The following is a 25,444-nucleotide window of genomic DNA, read 5'->3' as shown; positions in this document are numbered from 1 at the left end:
CTCAGCGTCATTAACATCATTTTTTCATGTTTTCTTGTTCAATATTTTTCAAATGTGTCGCAGACCAATGAAAAGAAACATCTGTGGGCTAATATTCCAACTTACTTCGTTGATATTTTTAGAAGTGGCCCCTGAGCCACACCCTGGACACCCCTGCTGTATGTATGTATGTATGTGTGACATAGAAATGACCACATAGATAATAGATAAGCGGCTTCCACTGTGCACTGTACTGTATGACGTCATGTACACTAGATGGTGTTTCCCTGATTAAAGTCGGAAGTGAAGCGACATGTTATGTTATTTAGGCGAAAAAAACAGCAGCTGCTTCCAAGCACTTTCACTTTCATTGGCATAGCAAAGGATAACAGTCTTTTTACAACACTAGAAGCCTGTCCTTGTGGTTCTTAAGGCACTGAAGTTCGGGACAAGCTGAGGGTCGGGTTCCCGAGGTGAACTTGGATATTCATCAGACATTCGGCATTCATATTGACCGTTCGTCAGCAGGTACTGATGGATACTGTACGATTAGGGGCCGTTCGTAAAGTGGTTGCGGGGTGAAAAATATATTCATGATTGAAATGTTATTTTTTTTTAAACAAAAAAATTTTAAATTAAAAAAAACGAGCTAACAGACGATGTGAAAGTTGTTTGATAGTTGTAAGTCGCGTGACCAAAAATAAAATTGAAGATTGGAAATTGTTGCGACCTGCCATTAACTCATTCATTTCGCGACGTTCCCTAAACCAGGGCATACCCTGCTGCTAACTGATATGCTAACAGGCTGAATACCCCGTCGTGTGTGGCTGCTTTAGGAGCTTCTAATCCTGGGAAAAGATCGCCAAATAGTCGGTGTGGCAGGAACTCCGAATGTTTGATGAATATCCAACTTCAAACTAACCTCACCTCCGGTCGGGGAGGGGGGACGTTCACTGGCCGCTTCATTGGGTACACCTGGTAAGCTGAGGTCCAGTTCCAAAGCAAAACCCTGCCTTTATAAAGATAATAATGCTCAATAAATAGATATTTTATCTTGAAGAGAAATTCAGAGAAAATACCTGTTCATGGCCCTTAATTGGTTCCGGAATATTTTCGTAGGTAGACAGCCTATTTACGACCGTCTGAATGCGCTTTTTTTACACTTTTAGAGCCCTCTAGACATGAAGAAATACACATGTAGTCGTCGTTAGACTCCCATTAGCCGGTATAGTAGACGTAATAGAAAACAAGCCATAAATAATAACTCACGTTTGCATTAGGAGAGTTGTCCTTTTTAGAGTTGGTGTGGTGGCTAATGGAACATTACTGCCACCTAGCGACAGTCCCAGGCTTACATTAAGTACATTGGCGGGGGCTAACTGGTTAGCGCGCTAGCTTGCTATGCTAGCACCAGCCGTCTGTTATGTCCCTGCGGGGATCCCGTAGCCTGGGCAATGTGACGTAAACAAAGAGTTATAGGAGTTTAAAAGTAAAAGCTAATGTTATTTCATCTCTACGGGGCTCGAATAATGTTTTTAAAAAGCATATTTAGAAAATCATTATCTATGAAAATATTCATTTCTACCGCTTAATTGACTAATATTGCCCCAGGTATCGCGGTTGGCCGGTTACCATGAGGTCAATGCAGTGCTCTTTTAAACCCCTGTAATAATAAATGTATTTAAATGAGTATGTCGTGAGAGCATTATTATCGTTGAAAGACTGTATTTGGTGATAGAGTGTAATGTTGTGGTCATCCATTGTGTCCTCACCACACTGGGTGACAACACACGAGTCAATATGAATGAATGAAATCTATATTGTCTATATGGTGCTTTTGCTCATGAGGCAGATATCAGGAGAGTAAGAGGTTGCAGTGTGTCCATGAGTAAGTGTAACGTCCATTTTACTCCCAATGTGTGTATTGTCCTGTTCAACTGCTGAAAGAAGTCATGTGACACTCATCGCTCTGCAGGGAATCCTGGATGTCCTCATGGGGTTGTTTGTCACCTTGGCTTGGTGTTTTGTTTTTAAAGTTGAGCTTAATAGCTGCATGCTGGGGGAGTTGTGGCCACTTTTTCTCGATATGAGAATCCAAAAGGCAGAAAAAGTAAGTAAGTGATGTCTCATTCTTCATGGTCTAAGTGTCCACTTGGCATAAACACCCGCTTTGGTTTTGCACTGGGAGATAAAAGAGGCATAAAAGATCATATTAGACAAAACAATACACAGACACTAATCCATGCAGTTTATACACAAAGGAACGCATTAGGCACACATGCACAATATCCAGATAACTATTTGTACTTTACTTTCAACATATCACAAGTTAGTCATCGTACAACCCCCAATATATTAAAATGCTGATGTAAGGTTAATGCTTAAACACTCAAATATCAAGTTAATGATACATATGACATACAATTTTATAATAATATTCAACAGAAATATTATGTTCATGGTGGTTAAATACTAAAATATTGAAGTTGCTGGTGCTTAAAGACTAAAATACTTTAGTTTGTGCTATTTTTCCATGCGTGCTTACCAAGGTCCCAATGGGGTCCCCAAGGCGGCTCACTATTGTTTCCTCCGCACCACCTGTTTGAGGTGGAGCTCGCTCTCGGCCGCCACAATGGGCAGCTGGTTCTTCAGGTGGTATGAGATCAGGTGGCTGATGCTCTCAAATAACATGTCTTTGGTCCGCACCTTGGAAAGCAAGAGGGATGCGTCCTCACATGATCCTGATAGATGCATGAATAAATAGGAGTGGTAAAGTTGATGTGCACTCACCACTCCCTCAGGGTCCACCAGAAGGAGATGTTTGGGGAGGCCACAGTGCATGCCTGTTAGCACGTACTGACCCGGGTTGGTGGTGCTCTCCCGCACCAGGAAGTCTCCGTCTCGGACTAACAGTTTTTCGGCATCTCGCCGGCTCATGCGGCTGTGATACCAGCTCTCCTGTCGGAGCTGATCCTCATTTGGGGCCACCGGGGCCCTGCGCCGTGGAGGACTGGGCCACTGGTCCTCCAGGACCTGGACGCCCCCGCATTCAGCCATAGAGACACCAGCGCCAGCCTCGTGCAGCCTTAGGGCATCCTCAAAAGGTCCTTCAAAAGACCATGAGAATTAATAATTACATACACTAACTCCAAAGGATTATTATCTTATGGCAAATATCAGGACTCACTCATGTCAAAAAGGTCCTTCTTGGGACTGTCGGGCCCCCTGAGCCCTCGCTGTCCATCGGGGCCCAGAGCCAAAGAATCCAAGTTCTCCAAGCTCTGTGTGTTGACATACTGGTGCTCCTCGTAGTCCTTGCTGCTCTGTGCTTGGCCGTCAGCACAGAGGTAACCATCTAATACATACGTACAGACACACAGTACCTTATTACTGATCTATGGCTCCCCCTGGCGGTGACTAACGTTATTGCTCCACAAGGGAAGTACTGCTGGGTTGCAGAATGAATAAAATATAATGAAAAAAAAATACATGATAAACAAGTGTTGCATATTTCACAAATAGTGAATAAAAATGCGTAAATATGAGTACATTTACAGTATATACGAGGAATGTGACAAATCAAGCTACGTGAATATCGTGTTTAAAAGTATAAATATGACCAGAAATATATTTTATATCAATACATTTTCATATCTAACTTTGTTTTCATTCATTTAATATGTACTGAAATACTTTCTACTTTGAAGTCAAATATGTTCACGAAACAGCAGTCAGTATGTATCATTTGTATATTATAGTACATATATTTGTAAATATATAAAAAAAGATTATTCCATTTAATTTCAATATATGGCACAAGACAATAATGAAAGCAAATATTTTTTAAAAATTGTAGTAAAATGTAACTCCAATCATTGTACCGAGATTATTTAATAAATGAATGAATAAAAGATCCAGGAAAAAAAATAGTACTCGACTAATGGTAAATGGTGGTAATTCCAAGTGTACAGTATCCTCATAGTCTGTTTTTTATTGTATTATTCTCATTCAACTATTTCATTTTTACGAGGTAGGAGAACGGCACAATTTACCCGACTGAATCAGTGAAGAAATATGCGGCAATAGTAAAACAAAGGCCATGAAATATCACGAGACTAGAAAAGCAGATCAACGCCAAGCGCCATACTTCCCCCATATTTTCATTTATTGAAATTCCTTGGGCATGAAAACATACCATGGTTCACATAAGTGTCTACCCACAAAAATACCACACCAACCATATTTTATGTGATGTTACATACACAAATTCTGAAAATGTTCCTATCCTTCAGAGTTAATAAAATACTTTTAAAAAATTCATGTATCCAGACAGCGATCCCGATCACCCCAAAATCAGTTAATCCATATCCCATTTCTGATCATTCCTGAGCATTTCATCCAAATCCATTCAGAAGCGTTCAAGTTATTTTGAATGCAGACAAACAAAGTGATAACCACAGACAAAACATAACCTCCACGCTGCACTTGATGTTATGCATCATTCACCTTTAATTTAATTGAGGATAAGCGTGATAGAAAATGGACGGAAGAAGAAAAAAAAAACTACAAACGTTTAGAAAAGTGCATAATGTACTGCGTTAATGGTTGTAATTTTTAAAATACTAAATAAAAGGTTAAGTGTCATACTACCATATAGATGTCCTACTACTACTATTTTTATACCTGACTTTTACTCTTGTTTTAGCTGTGTATTAACAAATGAATGTTGTATTTTAATGTATCTTTTACTCTGTTTTCTTGCTTTTATTCAACTCCATTCTTCTGTAAAGTGTCTTTGAGTATTTTGAAAAGTGCTATACAAATAAAATGTATTATTATTATTATTATTATTACTACAATGTCGCCTCTAGGGGTCTCACCTGAGCCACTGGTTGCATCAGTATCCCAATGAAGTTCATAGCAAAGCTGACTAGCATGGAAAGCCGCTTGCTCCCTTTTTGCTGGTGAGCCCATCTGCACACACACACAGACTTTTAAAGACAACCAATTTTTAATAATGTATGAACAAATCTCTCATCTCTTCCTCCCTCCCGTAATGTAGTTTAGATGCACTCTATTTGAAACTCAAGCCACAGCATGTCTGCCTTGTTTGGAAAGAGAATCATAGCAATTACACTGGGGTTAAAAAGATCTAAGGAGGCTCTTGGTGTTGTTATATTTGGCAATCATCAGCATCAGGACGTATTGGGGTTTGTTATTATTTGGCAATCAGCAACATGAGGATGTATTGGGGATTGTTATTATTTACCTGTGCCACAGCAATGCTCTGTGGTTGTGTGAAGATGTGTCCCTGCTGGGATTTACTCGGCCGGAGTCTTGTGTCCACCACACCCCCAACGGGAGGCTCCTTGCCCGGGATGCTGTTATAGTAGTCGTGCTCCGAAAAGTCGTCCTCCTCTGCCCACACGGGCTCCTCTGTCCTGAAGGGCCTGAGGAAGAAGCAGCAGCTCAATGCTAAAATCAATTTTCTATAGAGATGCAACAATGAATCAATGAATTAATAAATTGTCTGATTAATCGACAACCATATTTTGGTGTATGATTGGTCATTATTTGATGTGAAAATGTAAACATTCTGTGATGTCAGCCTGTGAAATGTCATCCATGAAATCAGAGCTATTGTCTTTGTCTTTTAGTCCAAACAAGTGATGGATGTTTTTGCCTCTTTTCTGATAACTTGCTGACCAAAGCAAAGCCTAACTTATTAATCGAAACTACAAGCTTCAGATAATTAGATTGCAGCCTTATATTTACATAAAAATATGTCTCCAAATGGCATGGAGAAAGGCACACGTGTCCACTTCCTGTTTACCTCTCCAGTGATGTCTTAGGCGGACTGTGCAGATATTGCTTGAACTGCAGCTCAAAGGCTTGGCCGATGGTGCTGATGACACTCTGGGCCAGACCGTCGGAGCACTCCAGAATATGACAGGCTGGCAGGGAGGATGACAAAAGAATCCATCATGACGGAGTTGCTACTTCTCCTACAACTAAGTGTGTGTTTTTAGGACATACCTCTCTGATTGACCGGGTCTTTGGCCACATATGCAACGTAATCCGGTGTGTCCTGCAAAATAAAATATTAGATAAAGCCGCTGCAGACATCTAAAAGATGGCAACAACAGGCTTGACTCACTGTGTCTCCACCAGAGGCAAATGAGATGGACTGCATTGGATGGTGTGCTAACATCTGGAAGACACAATCAGGCCACAATCACCTCTTAATGTTGGTCTTCATAGGACGTCACCACTTTGTTATTGTACTGAGAAATAACCTGAAAATACTCTAAAGTGGGAATGTCACGATAGCAAATCCTGCTGGATGATAATTCCCCTACATATTATTGTCCATAGATATAACCGACACCCTTTTTGGAGGCCATGCCAACCCCTTAAGCAAGTGTGCAGCGATGGATGTTAATCTTATTACGTTTGTAGCTTGCCGCTTCCGCCATTGTTGACACTGACATTGTTAACAGCAGCTGTTTGCATCCCTTCGATACGTCGAATGGTCGGATATCCCCACGGAAAATGGAGGAGGAGAGGCTGCATAGCCGGAGTGAATGGTGAAAAAGACTGTATAAAGGTCGCTGTATAAAGATGGCATCAACCATGTTGGGGAACGTGAGATGGAAGCGCTAACGGCAACATTATTGCACTGGAGATTGAACAGTATATGTAACTCTTTCTGTATTTATTTTAAAAAGAGAATATACTATTTTATTTCAGTGGCTCTTTCTATACTATTGTTTACATTGTAGTAATAGTTTGTATACATATTTGTCTTAGACTTTTGTCGAAATTCAAAATATTGATATATATCATAATATAAATATTCTACCTAAATATATCATTATATGAAGTCCGTATAGCCCAGCTCTACAACACCACTTTGCAAGGTTTCTCTTCACAATATTACATCATGAACATGGCGGTTCCATTAGCATTAGCATTAGCATTAGCTCCTTCGGTAGTGTCTTTATCATTAGCATTAGCTGGTTTGGACCATGGACATACTGTATATAAACGCCGCATCAAGTGGGTTTGTCCACTGCTGTGATAAGTTAACATTACCGCTATATTGGATGGAGCAAGGCTGCTCTGTAAATGAATACTTACTTTTATAAAATTTAAGCTAATACCTCTCGTTTATACATTCATATACGCACTAATATACTCAGGAAACAGGATAACACCAAAACAAAAAATCACAATGCACACATTGTACTGTTTCCAAAATATATTAGTGTTTGTGTGAATATAGAAACGAGAAGCATAAACTCACATTTCTTTGTAGAAATTCGCTTTATGAAAGTATGTACATTTACTTGTATTCACTCACAGCGCAGCCTTAACCCATCCAATATGGCGGCGACATTGACGTACGGCTCACAACACGATGCGGCGTCAATGTACGTCTATACCTCATGAGCTTGAAATACACATTTCATAATACATGTAAACATTCAATGACACACTCATAAGCATAAACTATGTATTTGTAGCAACAAATACCTGAAATGGGGCATTATTGGGTAAGGACAAATGGACACAGCCGTTCCACCAGCCAGATTTGGAATGAGTGAACGGGAGGAAGCAAAGTGTGATTACTAAAGCCAAAGCGCCATGCGCCCTCTTTTGGAGAACAAGGGTACTACAATAAAGCTTACTTTTTCGGATATTACATTAACATGAAACATTTTTTTTACTGTATTCTTACTGCTGTAATTAACTATTAACATTTTAAGTATGGAATATTTACACTGTGGATATTAAGGCAATTATGAATATTAAACATTATTCTGCAACACCCACTTAGTGCATATTATTCGATCTGTCGCACACAAGTAAACGTGTCATAATGAATTCCTTATGGTGTTGTGTTTATGGAGTAACCAGATCTCTTTGGTGTGAGGCAGTTATGATTTGGCTAGCAAACATGTGGGCAGGCAATGCTGTATTCTCCCCTCTATCCTGTTACAGCGTATAATTAATAGATGTAGATGTTATAGAAGTATTATGTGGACGCTGGCAACAACATGTGGCCAATGGCAGCGTGCGTCACGGTTATAGCTTACCTGGCGCGTGGTCGGAATGAGCAGGCCGAGCCCGTCTATGGAAATATTGACTGCGATGCTCATGCCGGCAAAGCGCAGGTTGCTCTTCCCCATGATGGACTGAAGCGCTTTGTTCAGGGCCTGTGGAATAACAGACGGGTTATAGTTCATTATTGCTATAGTGAATAGAAACGCTATTGTTTGTAACAAAAGATGCATTGATGACCTGACTGACCTTTTTCCTCCAGGCACCTTTTCCACCTGGCACAGCATCACACAGTCTGTTAATGGCCTCCCTTCATCAAAGAAAAGCCAAAGGTCAATTTATAGCCGGGAAAAGCGCCATGCAATTACTGTTCGATGTTATCCTGGGCATCGACTCTCACTGGCCTCTTCATTAGGTACACGTAGCGCTGGGTGATTCATTGAAAAAAAAAAAAAGAAACCAACTTTTAGAGCTACTCAACGATTTTAGCAGTTATTCCCCGAAATTAATCGTGCTTTGTGGCAATTAATACTACAATTTACAACTGTGATAGTCATATAAGGCGGATATTTACAACATAGACATAGGACGGTTAACAGGAGGAAGGGAGGGTTGTGCAGTATCACTAGAATATAATATTATAATACTACAATATTAAAAGTGCATACCAAAATTACACCCGGATGGTACTGCCGCAGGACAACGTGTCGCGGTGTTTGTCGCATTTTTGCTGGACTGCAAATATGTTGAGGAGGTCGTCACGGAAGTAAACAAAGAGGGACGCTCACATACTCCGGACATCCAATTTGAAACACTTTATTAAGTTTATAGAATAAAGCGTGTTAGCTTGCTGTGCTAGCGCCGGCCGTCTGGATGTCCCTCCAGTGTTCCCGTTTCTAGTCAACAAAGAACCATAGGCGTGTAAAGATGACTATAGGGGTGTTATTTCATTTCTACAGGGCTCTAATAATGTTAAAAAGCCTGCATTTAGAAAGTCCTAAACAGGTTTTCTAAGCTCTAAGTATGAAAATATTGTTTATTAACATTGGAACCGGGCGGCACAGCGGTCGAGTGGTTAGCACGCAGACCTCACAGCAAGGAGACGAGGGTTCAATTCCACCCTCGGCCATCTCTGTGTGGAGTTTGCATGCCGGTTTCCTCCCACATTCCAAAAACATGCTAGGTTAATTAGCCACTCCAAATTGTCCATAGGTATGAATGTGAGTGTGAATGGTTGTTTGTCTATATGTGCCCTGTGATTGGCTGGCCACCAGTCCAGAGTGGACCCCGCTTCTTGCCCGAAGATAGCTGGGATAGGCTCCAGCACCCCCGCGACCCTTGTGAGGAAAAGCGGTAGAAAATGAATGAATGAATGAATGAATGAACATTGGAACCGGGCGGCACAGCGGTCGAGTGGTTAGCGCGTAGACCTCACAGCAAGGAGACCAGGGTTCAATTCCACCCTCGGCCATCTCTGTGTGGAGTTTGCATGTTCTCCCCGTGCATGCGTGGGTTTTCTCCGGGTACTCCGGTTTCCTCCCACATTCCAAAAACATGCTAGGTTAATTGTCCATAGGTATGAATGTGAGTGTGAATGGTTGTTTGTCTATATGTGCCCTGTGATTGGCTGGCCACCAGTCCAGGGTGGACCCCGCTTCTCGCCTGAAGATAGCTGGGATAGGCTCCAGCACCCCCGCGACCCTCGTGAGGAAAAGCGGTAGAAAATTAATGAATGAATGAACATTGGAACCGGGCGGCACAGCGGTCGAGTGGTTAGCGCGTAGACCTCACAGCAAGAAGACCAGGGTTCAATTCCACCCTCGGCCATCTCTGTGTGGAGTTTGCATGTTCTCCCCGTGCATGCGTGGGTTTTCTCCGGGTACTCCGGTTTCCTCCCACATTCCAAAAACATGCTAGGTTAATTGTCCATAGGTATGAATGTGAGTGTGAATGGTTGTTTGTCTATATGTGCCCTGTGATTGGCTGGCAACCAGTCCAGGGTGGACCCCGCCTCTCGCCCGAAAATAGCTGGGATAGGCTCCAGCACCCCCGCGACCCTCGTGAGGAAAAGCGGTAGAAAATGAATGAATGAATGAATGAACATTGGAACCGGGCGGCACAACAGTCGAGTGGTTAGCGCGCAGACCTCACAGCTAGGAGACGAGGGTTCAATTCCACCCTCGGCCATCTCCGTGTGGAGTTTGCATGTTCTCCCCGTGCATGCGTGGGTTTTCTCCGGGTACTCCGGTTTCCTCCCACATTCCAAAAACATGCTAGGTTAATTAGCCACTCCAAATTGTCCATAGGTATGAATGTGAGTGTGAATGGTTGTTTGTCTATATGTGCCCTGTGATTGGCTGGCCACCAGTCCAGGGTGTACCCCGCCTCTCGCCCGAAGATAGCTGGGATAGGCTCCAGCACCCCCCGCGACCCTCGTAAGGAAAAAGCGGTAGAAAATGAATGAATGAACATTGGAACCTACTCGCAGTGTGGAAAGGTCTGAGGTTAAACGTGGACAAAATCTATGTATTCGCTCCCTCAGGCTAAAGTCAAAGGTCACAGACCCATCCCAGATCACATGTCAAGAAAAGATCTGTTCACCAGAAAACACCAGGCCTTTTTATCCCTTTTTATGACCTTCTTCATCAGCATCATCATCACGTACATTGCCTTTTTATGTGTGGTTCCCAGGAATGACATTTGGAAAAAAGGGAACGGAGGCCGGCGCTCATTGCCTGGCCGTCATGGGACGTTGGGGACAGCCTATCGAGTGCATCGTAAATATTTAAAAAGCTGTCTCGGGTAAAGGTCTCAGGCAAAGGAAGCCTGTTTAGAATTACTCATGGTGGCGTGGGGAGAGATGAGCGCCTGTTGTTGTTGTCGTCGTTGCGTTTGTGAGCCCCGGCGCCAATAAAAATGGCGGGTGTTGTTGCTCGTTAACACGACGGACAAAGACGGCAATGTGAGCAAGCCTGCATTCTTCAAACGTACGACACCATGGCTTTTCCAGGACAAAAGATGCATCAGTTAGCCCGGAAAACTGCTACACGCATTCCAAAATAGCCAAGGTTTTTATTTGATTTTGAGTTAAGAATTTTTAAAAAAATGACATAAATTAAAATTATGTATATAATATATTCTATATAATTTGTATATTACCAAAGGTGACTATAGGGGTGTTATTTCATGTCTAGAGGGCTCCAGTAATGTTCCAAAACTGTATTTAAAAGATTGTAAACAGGTTTTCTATGTATTACATGTCTTATTTTCTCTTATTTTGTGTAGTACATTGGGTAATACGCATATAAAAATGAATATAGGGGTGTTATTTCATGTCTAGAGGGCTCTAATAATAATGTTATAAAACCGTGTTTTTAAGATTGTAACCAGGTTTTCTATGTGTTAAATGTCTTACTTTCTCTTATTTTGTGTAGTACATTAAGTAATACGCATATAAAAATGAATATAGGGGTGTTATTTCATGTCTAGAGGGCTCTAATAATAATGTTATAAAACCGTGTTTTTAAGATTGTAACCAGGTTTTCTATGTGTTAAATGTCTTATTTTCTCTTATTTTGTGTAGTGCATTGGGTAATACGCATATAAAAATGAATATAGGGGTGTTATTTCATGTCTAGAGGGCTCTAATAAAAATGTTATAAAACCGTGTTTTTAAGATTGTAACCAGGTTTTCTATGTGTTAAATGTCTTACTTTCTCTTATTTTGTGTAGTACATTGGGTAATATGCATATAAAAGATTAACATAGGGGTGTTATTTCATGTCTAGAGGGCTTTAATAATGTTAAACCACATTTAGAAAGTCATAAACAGGTTTTACTTTGTGTACTATATTGGGTAATACAAATATAAAGGTGACTATAGGGGTGTTATTTCATGTCTAGAGGGCTCCAGTAATGTTCCAAAACTGTATTTAAAAGATTGTAAACAGGTTTTCTATGTGTTAAATGTCTTATTTTCTCTTATTTTGTGTAGTGCATTGGGTAATACGCATATAAAAATGAATATAGGGGTGTTATTTCATGTCTAGAGGGCTCTATTTAAGATTGTAACCAGGTTTTCTATGTGTTAAATGTCTTACTTTCTCTTATTTTGTGTAGTACATGGGGTAATGCACATATAAAAGATTAACATAGGGGTGTTATTTCATGTCTAGAGGGCTTTAATAATGTTAAACCACATTTAGAAAGTCATAAACAGGTTTTATTTTGTGTACTATATTGGGTAATACAAATATAAAGGTGACTATAGGGGTGTTATTTCATGTCTAGAGGGCTCTAATAATGTTAAAAAGTGTATTCACTTGATTAATGTTGAATAAAAACTTGGTGGAAGTATGTTTGTAGTAAAAAAAAAGGTTGATATAATTTCTCCATGTTTTCATGTGTTGTGTTGTTTGGCGGCCCCTCCTTCCTGCACGACATTACACCCTCCGACATGATCCATCCAGCGGGTTGAAGCGGGACCACTGCAGCTTTCCACAGTCATTAGTGAACACCATCAATAATACATCTCACCCCCGCCCCGCCCCCCTCATCACTCCATCTCACCCCCCACCAGAATTCACTTTAGCCTCTGCAGGCTCAGATTACTGCCAATCGATTGAGGGAGAGGAGAGAGGAGGAGATGGGAGGGGGGGAAGCAGGCATGCTGTTACAACAATAACATCATCATGCGTACGGAGCATAAAAACAGCAGCTTGCGCCATCCGTGCATCAGCCTTTTCTGCAAGGCCTCACTTGGCAGGCTGATTCCCAAAAGCAGCAGATGATTGACTCCCAACGTCTGTCTCACCGTCACACTGCACCTGCTGCTGCTTTTGTACCTTATGACCTTGACAGTGACCTTTTATCTTGTCCACACATGCATACGCTCCACCTCACTGTGCTTTCCACGTATACAAGCGCTCTGCTGACTGACATCCATTCTACTCATTCAAATCATTGACTTACTTTTTGATTGGACTATCATTGTCTTGCATTTTGCATTCATGTGTAACTTTTTATTATCAAAGGAGACCATCAGTGTTGGTACATACAATATTTGTACTACACTGTATCACTGTGTCGTTACAACAACAGACCAAGGAGGCTACAAAGGCTGTCCAAAGACTACGTTCAGAGGATGCTTTCAAGAAGGATCGAGAATAGGGGTCTCAAACACTTGGCCCACGGGCCACTACTTTGAGGCCCCCGCCTTGATATGAAAGTTTAATGTTAGTGCCCAGAAAAAAATATTACGTTTGATTAATGTTCATGTTAAAGGTTAAATAACTGTTAATAGTTATCCTCCCTATCCGTGTGGAAGTGGTAAGTTTTTGGCTATTTAAGTTTAAAGGAAATAACTTGAAGGCTACTCAAGACCCCTGCAGTTGCGCAATATGTTGTAAATCAGGGGTCTCAAACACGCGGCCCGCGGGCCAAATGTGGCCCGCAGGACACTACTTTGAGGCCCCCACCTTGATATGAAAGTTTAATGTTAGTGCCCAGAAAAAAATATTACGTTTGATTAATGTTCATGTTAAAGGTTAAATAACTGTTAATAGTTATCCTCCCTATCCGTGTGGAAGTGGTAAGTTTTTGGCTATTTAAGTTTAAAGGAAATAACGTGAAGGCTACTCAAGACCCCTGCAGTTGCGCAATATGTTGTAAATCAGGGGTCTCAAACACGCGGCCCGCGGGCCAAATGTGGCCCGCAGGACACTACTTTGAGGCCCCCGCCTTGATATGAAAGTTTAATGTTAGTGCGGCCCGTGCAAGTTTGATATGGATGCTGTATGGTATCATGTACCCAGAAAAAATTATTACGTTTGATTCATGTTCATGTTAAAGGTTAAATAACTGTTAATAGTTATCCTCCCTATCCGTGTGGAAGTGGTAAGTTTTTGGCTATTTAAGTTTAAAGGAAATAACTTGAAGGCTACCGTTTAGGTCGCTAGCTCTCTAGTTTGCGAGTTAGCATGTGTCTCAAGACCCTGCAGTTGCGCAATATGTTGTAAATAAAAAGAGTATAAATGTGACTATAGTCGTGTTTTGTCATGTCTACAGGGCTCTAATAATGCTTTGTTCATTTTAATCTGAAAAAAATAATTTGTCTACCCACCATATATGTGGTTTCTTAAGTTTTTATTATTATTATTATTATATTTATTTATTTATTACTGATTGATTGATTTTCTTTATTCTTGATTTGTTGATTTATTTTTCATCTTATTTTGTGTAGAAACATAAAAAGATATTTGAGAACAGTGGAATGTTTTATCAGAGCTTTTCTTGTAGAAAATTGAAACCAAAGCAAAGTTTTTTAAATTTTTTTGTTTTTAATAAATGCATTTTTTTTTGTTTTTTTTTGGGAAAACCTGATGCAGCCCAGTCTCACCCAGACCCGAGTTCCAGTGGCCCCCAAGTAAATTGAGTTTGAGACCCCTGATCTAGAAGAACAAAAATGGGAGTGCGTGTACAATGCCAAAGATGTGGATGAAGCATACAAACACTTTCTTGCTTCTATGAAGCTGTACGATAAGAACTGTCCCTGGAGAGAAAGGTCCAAGAAGCAAAAGAAAAACAACCAGCCATGGATGACAAAAGGACTTACTAATGCTTGCAAGAAGAAGAATACACCATACAGGAAATTCATCACTCAACAGACTAAAGAAGCAGAAGGAACATATAAGACTTATAAAAATAAGTTGACTACAATCCTAAGAGTGTGTCAATCAATCATGACATCCTAATAACTAAATTAGAAAGGTACGGAATAAGAGGATTAGTTCTGAACTGAGCCAAAAGCTACTTAGCTGACAGGAAGTAATACGTAAAGCTAGGAGAACTACATTTGAAGCACTTCTATGCTCGAACTACGTTATGCTAGCCATAGCATTTCAGTATGTGGAATCAATTGGATTGCATTGGATGCTCATATCACCGAGTACTTTGGTATGTGACAAAAAATTAAAAAAAAAAAAATAAAAAAAAAAATTTAAAAATTAAAAAATTAAAAATAAATAAATAAATAAATAAAAATTAAAAAATTTAAAAAAATGAAAAAAATAAAGGCAAATTTAAAAAATTTAATAAAATAAATTTATAAATAAAATAAATTTGCTAAATACAACGAGGAAGAGTCTTGAACCAGTCATGATGTGCTATATATATCACTATATTGACACTTACTATGGTACCCATTATGGCATTGGATGATCATATCACCGAGTACTTTGGTACGTGACAAAAAATTAAAAAAAAAATTTTAAAAATTAAAAAATTAAAAAAATAAAAATAAAAAAATAAATTTAAAAAAAATTAAAAATGTAAAAAAATGAAAAAAATAAAGGCAAATTTAAAAAAAATAATAAAATAAATTTATAAATAAAATAAATTTGCTAAATACAAGGAGGAAGAGTCTTGAACCAGTCATGATGTGCTATATATATCACTATATTGACACTTACTATGGTACCCATTATGGCATTGGATGCTCATATCACCGAGTACTTCAGAATGTAACAAAAAAAATAAATTATTATTATAATAGATAGTACAAAATAATAATAAAAAAACTTGATGATGTTGAAATGATATTAGAAAGGCAGGAAGTGAACAAATGTAACAGTTACTGATTCTAGACTGAAGTACCAGATGGAGGGGTAGGTTTTAATTAGCTTTGCTTCTTCCTACTCCTTTTGGACATGTGGAACTGGGAACTGATTATGGGATGCACTCAATTGTAATCTGATGCATGTTCAAATGAAATAAAACCATTACCATTACCACTTTTAACGTTTTTATGCTATGCTATCCTCATTTCATGTAATTTTTCTTTTTATTTCTTCTTTTGCTGTATCATGACTTTGTGGCTTTTTATTATGATTTAAAAAAAAGTGGAGATCTGCTATATCAAATATTTTCTATTTTCATTTTAAAATGTGTTATTTTTTCTCGTTTGTAAGTCATATTTTAATATATAATTACTTTTTGTATAATATAATCCTAATATCATTTAATCACTTTTTGTTATTATCATTAAAAATAGTTTGGTAGGTTTATAAATGATAATAATAATAATAATATACAATATTTTATTTTATTATAATTTTTTTTCATTTTTCAAATAATTTTTATTTGCTTTTTTTAATTTCATTATTTTTCATATTTTTCCTAATTTTTTCTTATTTTTTCAAATGTTTATGTATGATAATTTACTGATTAGTTGTTATTAAAAAGAGGTGTAGATCTGCTATAAACCGGTGCGTTTGCTGTCGACAAACAAATATGTTAAAGTTTTATGTTAAAATTATAATAATATTATTATAACACATAATAATGTTAATGTGAAAATTATTTTATATTTTATTTTCATTTTTTTAATTTGTTATTTGTAGCTTTCTTTAACTTAATTTTTAACTCCTATTTTTATTTATAATGTCACTTTTTATGATTAAAAAGGTTTTGGGGGTTTATGAATAATAATATAATATGAATACATATACATTAAAAATATAATGTGAAATCAATGCATAGTATAATAACAGTATAAAATATTATAAAAACAATACATATAGTATTAAACATACATATAGTACATATAGTATAAAAACAATACATGGTATAATATTAGAAAAAGAATAATAACAAAATGTGAATTTGTGTACTCGTGTGTATAGCAAATATATTTTAATCTAATAATCGGAATAATAATAATAATGATAATAACATTATTATTTGTGTATCATTTGACATGAAAGAGAGGATCTTTGCATCTTACCTGGTGACCTGAGTGCGCGTGTTGAAGTCCAGGGAGCGCATTGACTTCAGCACTTCAATGCAGCCCATGTACTGCACACACAAACACAGCAAAGGTCAGCACGTATGTGGGTTATGCACATTCAGCCACAATGTTGTGCAAAAATAAACACTGGAATTGTGTGTGTGTGCATGTGCCATTGTGGGTCTCCTCGTGGCATGGAGTCTATTTACAACCCAGCAGCATCTTGGGCCCACAAATAGAGCATCCCAGTGTACTCGGCTGGCCGGCAGCCAGCTGAGCGGCAACCTAATGGCCGTCAGGTTGAGGTGCTGATGGTACCCTGACTGGATTGGAAGCACTGAGATCCAATTTGAGCAGCTCCGTCACACAGTGACTTCATTCAAGCAACAGGACTGAGGCTTCCCCAGCTTCAGAAGCACATTTAAAGATGGGGGAAGTCTGGAGGCATGGATCCATGGATCCATTGTAACACACGATTACTGCTTTCAAACACATGCCTTCCTTCTTTCTTAAAATATCACCATTCTTTCTGGTAACTTTGAAGCCCCAACAACCTCAAATCATGTGAATAGACGATGTAGCATCAGGTATCACCATGTATCATCATGTATCATCAGTTATCACATAGTACAGTATTAATTGGCCCTGTACCCTAGAAACCGCCCATGAATGATACGGGAAAAGGCCGAAATGATATTGGAAATGATAATGGTAGGACTAGCATCATTTAGGACTAGCATCACGTAGGACTAGCATCACGTAGGACTAGCATCATTTAGGACTAGCGTCACGTAGGACTAGCACAACGTAGGACTAGCATCATTTAGGACTAGCATCACGTAAGACTAGCATCACTTAGGACTAGCATCACGTAGGACTAGCATCACGTAGGACTAGCATCACGTAGGACTAGCATCATTTAGGACTAGCATCACGTAGGACTAGCATCACGTAGGACTAGCATCATTTAGGACTAGTATCACGAAGGACTAGCATCACGTAGGACTAGCATCACGTAGGACTAGCATCACGTAGGACTAGCATCATTTAGGACTAGCATCACGTAGGACTTGCATCACGTAGGACTAGCATCATTTAGGACTAGTATCACGTAGGACTAGCATCACGTAGGACTAGCATCATTTAGGACTAGCATCATTTAGGACTAGCATCACGTAGGACTAGCATCACGTAGGATTAGCATCATTTAGGACTAGCATCACGTAGGACTAGCATAATTTAGGACTAGCATCATTTAGAACTAGCATCACTTAGGACTAGCATCACGTGGGACTAGCATCACGTAGGACTAGCATCATTTAGGACTAGCATCACGTAGGACTAGCATCACGTAGGACTAGCATCACGTAGGACTAGCATCACATAGGACTAGCATCACGTAGGACTAGCATCACGTAGGACTAGCATCACGTAGGACTATTATCATTTAGGACTAGCATCACGTAGGACTAGCATCACGTAGGACTAGCATCATTTAGGACTAGTATCACGTAGGACTTGCATCACGTAGGACTAGCATCATTTAGGACTAGTATCACGTAGGACTAGCATCACGTAGGACTAGCATCATTTAGGACTAGCATCATTTAGGACTAGCATCACGTAGGACTAGCATCACGTAGGATTAGCATCATTTAGGACTAGCATCACGTAGGACTAGCATAATTTAGGACTAGCATCACGTAGGACTAGCATCATTTAGGACTAGCATCACATAGGACTAGCATCACGTAGGACTAGCATCACGTAGGACTAGCATCATTTAGGACTAGCATCACGTAGGACTAGCATCATTTAGGACTAGTATCACGTAGGACTAGCATCACGTAGGACTAGCATCATTTAGGACTAGCATCACGTAGGACTAGCATCATTTAGGACTAGCATAATTTAGGACTAGCATCATTTAGAACTAGCATCACTTAGGACTAGCATCACGTGGGACTAGCATCACGTAGGACTAGCATCATTTAGGACTAGCATCACGTAGGACTAGCATCACGTAGGACTAGCATCACATAGGACTAGCATCACGTAGGACTAGCATCACGTAGGACTAGCATCACGTAGGACTAGCATCACGTAGGACTATTATCATTTAGGACTAGCATCACGTAGGACTAGCATCATTTAGGACTAGTATCACGTAGGACTTGCATCACGTAGGACTAGCATCATTTAGGACTAGTATCACGTAGGACTAGCATCACGTAGGACTAGCATCATTTAGGACTAGCATCATTTAGGACTAGCATCACGTAGGACTAGCATCACGTAGGATTAGCATCATTTAGGACTAGCATCACGTAGGACTAGCATAATTTAGGACTAGCATCACGTAGGACTAGCATCATTTAGGACTAGCATCACATAGGACTAGCATCACGTAGGACTAGCATCACGTAGGACTAGCATCATTTAGGACTAGCATCACGTAGGACTAGCATCATTTAGGACTAGTATCACGTAGGACTAGCATCACGTAGGACTAGCATCATTTAGGACTAGCATCACGTAGGACTAGCATCATTTAGGACTAGCATCACGTAGGACTAGCATCACGTAGGACTAGCATCATTTAGGACTAGCATCATGTAGGACTAGCATCACGTAGGACTAGCATCACGTAGGACGAGCATCACGTAGGACTAGCATCATTTAGGACTAGCATCACGTAGGACTAGCATCATTTAGGACTAGCATCACGTAGGACTAGCATCACGTAGGACTAGCATCATTTAGGACTAGCATCACGTAGGACTAGCATCATTTAGGACTAGCATCATTTAGGACTAGCATCACGTAGGACTTGCATCACGTAGGACTAGCATCATTTAGGACTAGTATCACGTAGGACTAGCATCACGTAGGACTAGCATCATTTAGGACTAGCATCATTTAGGACTAGCATCACGTAGGACTAGCATCACGTAGGATTAGCATCATTTAGGACTAGCATCACGTAGGACTAGCATAATTTAGGACTAGCATAATTTAGAACTAGCATCACTTAGGACTAGCATCACGTGGGACTAGCATCACGTAGGACTAGCATCATTTAGGACTAGCATCACGTAGGACTAGCATCACGTAGGACTAGCATAATTTAGGACTAGCATCACGTAGGACTAGCATCATTTAGGACTAGCATCATTTAGGACTAGCATAATTTAGGACTAGCATCACGTAGGACTAGCATCATTTAGGACTAGCGTCACGTAGGACTAGCATCACGTAGGACTAGCATCACGTAGGACTAGCATCATTTAGGACTAGCATCATTTAGGACTAGCATAATTTAGGACTAGCATCACGTAGGACTAGCATCATTTAGGACTAGCATCACGTAGGACTAGCACGACGTAGGACTAGCATCATTTAGGACTAGCATCACGTAGGACTAGCATCATTTAGGACTAGCATCACGTAGGACTAGCATCATTTAGGACTAGCATCACGTAGGACTAGCATCATTTAGGACTAGCATCACGTAGGACTAGCATCACGTAGGACTAGCATCATTTAGGACTAGCATCACGTAGGACTAGCATCATTTAGGACTAGCATCACATAGGACTAGCATCACGTAGGACTAGCATCACGTAGGACTAGCATCATTTAGGACTAGCATCACGTAGGACTAGCATCATTTAGGACTAGTATCACGTAGGACTAGCATCACGTAGGACTAGCATCATTTAGGACTAGCATCACGTAGGACTAGCATCATTTAGGACTAGCATCACGTAGGACTAGCATCACGTAGGACTAGCATCACGTAGGACTAGCATCATTTAGGACTAGCATCATGTAGGACTAGCATCACGTAGGACTAGCATCACGTAGGACGAGCATCACGTAGGACTAGCATCATTTAGGACTAGCATCACGTAGGACTAGCATCATTTAGGACTAGCATCACGTAGGACTAGCATCATTTAGGACTAGCATCACGTAGGACTAGCATCACGTAGGACTAGCATCATTTAGGACTAGTATCACGTAGGACTAGCATCACATAGGACTAGCATCATTTAGGACTAGCATCATGTAGGACTAGCATCACGTAGGACTAGCATCACGTAGGACTAGCATCATTTAGGACTAGCATCACGTAGGACTAGCATCATTTAGGACTAGCATCATTTAGGACTAGCATCACGTAGGACTAGCATCACGTAGGTCTAGCATCATTTAGGACTAGCGTCACGTAGGACTAGCATCACGTAGGACTAGCATCATTTAGGACTAGCATCACGTAGGACTAGCATCATTTAGGACTAGCATCACGTAGGACTAGCATCATTTAGGACTAGCGTCACGTAGGACTAGCATGACGTAGGACTAGCATCATTTAGGACTAGCATCACGTAGGACTAGCATCACGTAGGACTAGCATCACTTAGGACTAGCATCACATAGGACTAGCATCACGTAGGACTAGCATCATTTAGGACTAGCGTCACGTAGGACTAGCACGCCGTAGGACTAGCATCATTTAGGACTAGCATCACGTAGGACTAGCATCATTTAGGACTAGCATCATTTAGGACTAGCATCACGTATGACTTGCATCACGTAGGACTAGCATCATTTAGGACTAGTATCACGTAGGACTAGCATCACGTAGGACTAGCATCATTTAGGACTAGCATCATTTAGGACTAGCATCACGTAGGACTAGCATCACGTAGGATTAGCATCATTTAGGACTAGCATCACGTAGGACTAGCATAATTTAGGACTAGCATAATTTAGAACTAGCATCACTTAGGACTAGCATCACGTGGGACTAGCATCACGTAGGACTAGCATCATTTAGGACTAGCATCACGTAGGACTAGCATCACGTAGGACTAGCATAATTTAGGACTAGCATCACGTAGGACTAGCATCATTTAGGACTAGCATCATTTAGGACTAGCATAATTTAGGACTAGCATCACGTAGGACTAGCATCATTTAGGACTAGCGTCACGTAGGACTAGCATCACGTAGGACTAGCATCACGTAGGACTAGCATCATTTAGGACTAGCATCATTTAGGACTAGCATAATTTAGGACTAGCATCACGTAGGACTAGCATCATTTAGGACTAGCGTCACGTAGGACTAGCATGACGTAGGACTAGCATCACGTAGGGCTAGCATCATTTAGGACTAGCATCACGTAGGACTAGCATCATTTAGGACTAGCATGACGTAGGACTAGCATCACGTAGGGCTAGCATCCCATTCATGGGCGTGTCCGTGTTGGTCGCTCTACGGTAGCAATAAACCCACAACTGAAGCGCCGTCGAATGCGGGAGCAAACTTTATTTCTTTGTTCAACATGAACTCACACTCGTGACTGCAGCGAAAAGAGAGCCCAAAACGGAAACTAAATGCTTCTTCCTACTGCCTGAACCATTCGGGTGGAAACACCTTTAACTTTAATAGTTCCGGGATAAATTGTGTACGAACCACTAAGCACTTCACAGTAAAATGTGACCCTGACACAAATACATGCAGCTTTACACACCCAAACGGCACGAAAAGGCACGACGATGACCCCGACCAGGCAGTGCAACCTCCGTTCTATCACATGACGCCAATGAGTGTGATTAAATGTAATTGAATATAGGAATGAATGGTGCCTGTATAATGCCATTAGAGAGCCTGCTCGGGCCCCCGCGCTCTGCTAATCAGAAGTCATGTCCCGAGGTGGGGGAGGAGACCTGACAGCGGGGGCGGGCTTAGCAGCAACAACCTCAAGCTGTGATTTGTCGCCGCACAATTGGAGTCGGCAAGAGTCGGTGTCCGAACGTGTTTACCTCTTTAAGGGCGCACTAATCCCTCCCGACTTTCACCCAGGTAACACAGACGCTAAACTAGCATACTTGTCCAGCTTCCTCAAAAGGAAACAATAATATTGTGCAACAGCCACATTTCATTTAGTCATTGTCAATAATGAAATCATTTTTACGTATTTATGTTTATATTTGCTGTGTTGTCAGCGTTTGATGGGTCATTTTGTTCTGTTTTTTTCACGCCTTTTTGGTTAAACAGAGCTCAGCCAAATCAGCAATCCAAATCCAGCCCACCAATCGGCTTCAAAGCTGCTCGTAGCAGTCCTGTCATATAGAGGATCTTTGTTTGACTGGTGTTTTTGCAGCACGTTCAATACGACAGCAGGGCGCTCCTGTCTTATATAGGATCTTTGACTGGTGTTTTTGAAGTCGGTCCTTAAAACTTTCCTATTCCTTTCTCATATAAGATCTCTGATTTTTGCAGTAAGTCACTAAAAAGAGCAAAGTGCTCCTGTCTTTTATAGGATCTTTGAGTCACATTACTGTCTAAAAGACAGTAGGATCTTTGTTTTGGTTTTACAGTACATCCTAAAAAACAGCAAAGTGCTCCTTTGTCGTATAGGATCTTTGACTTGTAATTTGTCAGTAAGTGGTTAGTGCCTCTGTCTTCTACATGATCTTTGACTCATGTTTCTCAGAGAGAGTTATTGTCATATAGAGGATCTCTGACTGGTGCTACTTTTCCAGATACTGTGTGGAATGTAAACAATAGCGAGTATCACTCCCGGTGGGGTGACGTTGGGGAGATGACATGACTTGGTCATGTGACGCCTGCTAAGCCAGCAGAAGAAAAGGAAAAACAGCCTAGCAAAGTGTTTGATGCCGGGAATCATCAACCCGGACTCAATGAGCCACTCAAGTACCCGGTTCCATTTTGGAGCGGAGATTAGACTCGGACTCACCCTGACGATGTAGGAGGCTCCTGGTCCTGCGATCTTCTTGTCCGGGTGCAGCCACCCTTGGGAAGGTTTATGGATGAAGCTTCCCTTCTGGCTCATGTCCTCTCCGCCGGGCCACATGCCCTCCGCCCTCGTCCTGCGACTCACCCCCGTTCTGGAGCCACCGTGTCCCCCGGGGCTGGCCGTAACCTCCCCGAACGTGTGCCCGCCAGAGTTGGCCACGACTCTCTGCCCCCGAATGGCCTGCAGAGAACACGGGGTGACGCACACCGGGTCACAGGAGTTGAGCACCGCCGCCAGGCTGGCCACGGGGCCCCCGGCTGAGGACGCGGCTCCGTGCCTGTGCGGGGACGAGGAAGAAGGCGAGGGGCATGCATGGGAGGACGCCTTCCCCGAGTCCTTGCTGGAGCTGGAGCCGGAGCTGGAGTTGGATGGGCTCCGACTGAGCAAGGAGTTGGAGAACTTCCACTGCGGCATCTTGGGGATGAGCATGCAGAACGTGGTGGTGCCGTCCTGCTCTCCGTCCAGGCAGGGGGAGTCGGCCAGCGCGGCGTCGGCCCCCGACGAGGACGAGGACCCTGGGTCCGGGGGAGGCGGGAGGAGGCTGGGGGCGGAAGAAGGGACCACAGGGGTGCCCACGACTTTGCCGCTCATGGCTAAGCTCTGCATCAGGTCATCGGAGGAGGTCACTGACTCGTTGCGAAAGCGGTCATACTTTGGCTTAAGGAGCATGCCCGGAGGATCCACCTGAAGCTGGAGCCAAATGCCGTGGGGGGGTGGGGAGGGGGAAGGGGAGGGGGTAAAAACAGGAGAGGGAATATCTTCCAGGCGGAGTCTTATATCCCAGTCAGCCTGATGCTGAGTGGTCCTCTCAGGCTTTCACGCATCCTGCTGTTGTCTCTGTGTGAGGGGGGTGTGGGTGGAGGGGGGGGGTGTGTGGGAGAGCCCTCCTTCCTCACACTGCCTGGGGCCGGACCGCTTGTATTCTATTGTATGTATTGCTCCCTCTCTCTCTCTCTCTCTCTCTGCAGATGATGTCATCTTGGTAGCCCTGCCCTGCTGCTCTCAGACAGCATTAGCTAAATCACATCTGTCTTATTGCCACCAGGCGCTCTCTCACACACACACACACACACACGCACACACACACACACACACACACACAATAGCTGCAGTTTTCCACTACAGTCCTTCAGCAAATGATGGCTGTCAATCCACTCAAATATTTCATCACTATATAACCCCGCCTCTCGCCCAAGGTCACCTGGGATAGGCTCCGGCATACACCCTGATGAGGATGAATGAATCCTTGCTTTTTCTACATAGTTAACTCATAATTAATCACAATTAACTCATTCGCGACCGATGACGTCTTTAAACATTTCTTTCAACCCGAATGCCTGATCCCAAAGACGTTCTATTAAAGAGGTGATGATGTAACTGCACAATATATTGGTGCCACCTTGTGGCTGTTTTGACTGCAGTCGTGTCAGCTTCTTTCACATGCATGGAGGCAATTGATATTTGGCTAACTATACATAGCTACATTAGTGTCAAAGTTTTGCTTGAAATGTATCTTTTCACAAAAAGATGCTTTAGTCGGGAGCTGATATTTCCCTGAAACTTAACTATGTTCCACTGCTGGTTACTAAAGAACAAATAAAGGTAGAAACAAAGCGTTTTTTCCTGATGAAAGATGAGAGTCTAATCTTTCTTGCGGTAGGTTCCATTGTTCTGTAGCCATAGAATAGAATATTCCGTGTCTTTGAAAAAGTCTGGGATTGAAGGAGTTCATCCCAAATAGGAAGATGTTTTTATTTCTAATAATTAGGGATGTAAACATCTTG

The 25,444-nt window shown here is 41.3% G+C and overlaps 1 protein-coding gene across 1 annotated transcript; it reads right to left on the bottom strand.

Moving 5' to 3' along the window:
* Positions 1-88: 88 nt before the first annotated feature.
* Positions 89-24,484, bottom strand: shc2 (SHC (Src homology 2 domain containing) transforming protein 2). The gene is made up of 13 exons (XM_078790361.1): positions 23,601-24,484; positions 16,826-16,896; positions 8,293-8,353; positions 8,079-8,198; positions 6,137-6,190; positions 6,016-6,067; positions 5,813-5,933; positions 5,249-5,429; positions 4,860-4,953; positions 3,167-3,334; positions 2,770-3,086; positions 2,525-2,685; positions 89-2,160 (listed from the first exon to the last, which is right to left on the bottom strand). The coding sequence occupies exons 1-12, from the start codon at positions 24,327-24,329 to the stop codon at positions 2,557-2,559; spliced, it is 2,097 nt and encodes a 698-aa protein (XP_078646487.1). The 5' UTR covers positions 24,330-24,484; the 3' UTR covers positions 89-2,160; positions 2,525-2,556.
* Between the last annotated feature and the right edge of the window lie 960 nt (positions 24,485-25,444).

The sequence above is a fragment of the Doryrhamphus excisus genome, linkage group LG4, assembly GCF_037039965.1.
Source record: "Doryrhamphus excisus strain RoL-2023G ecotype Guam linkage group LG4, RoL_Dexc_Guam_v1.1, whole genome shotgun sequence".
Classification (NCBI taxonomy): Eukaryota; Metazoa; Chordata; class Actinopteri; order Syngnathiformes; family Syngnathidae; genus Doryrhamphus; species Doryrhamphus excisus.
This window is presented reverse-complemented; position numbering and strand designations above follow the sequence as displayed.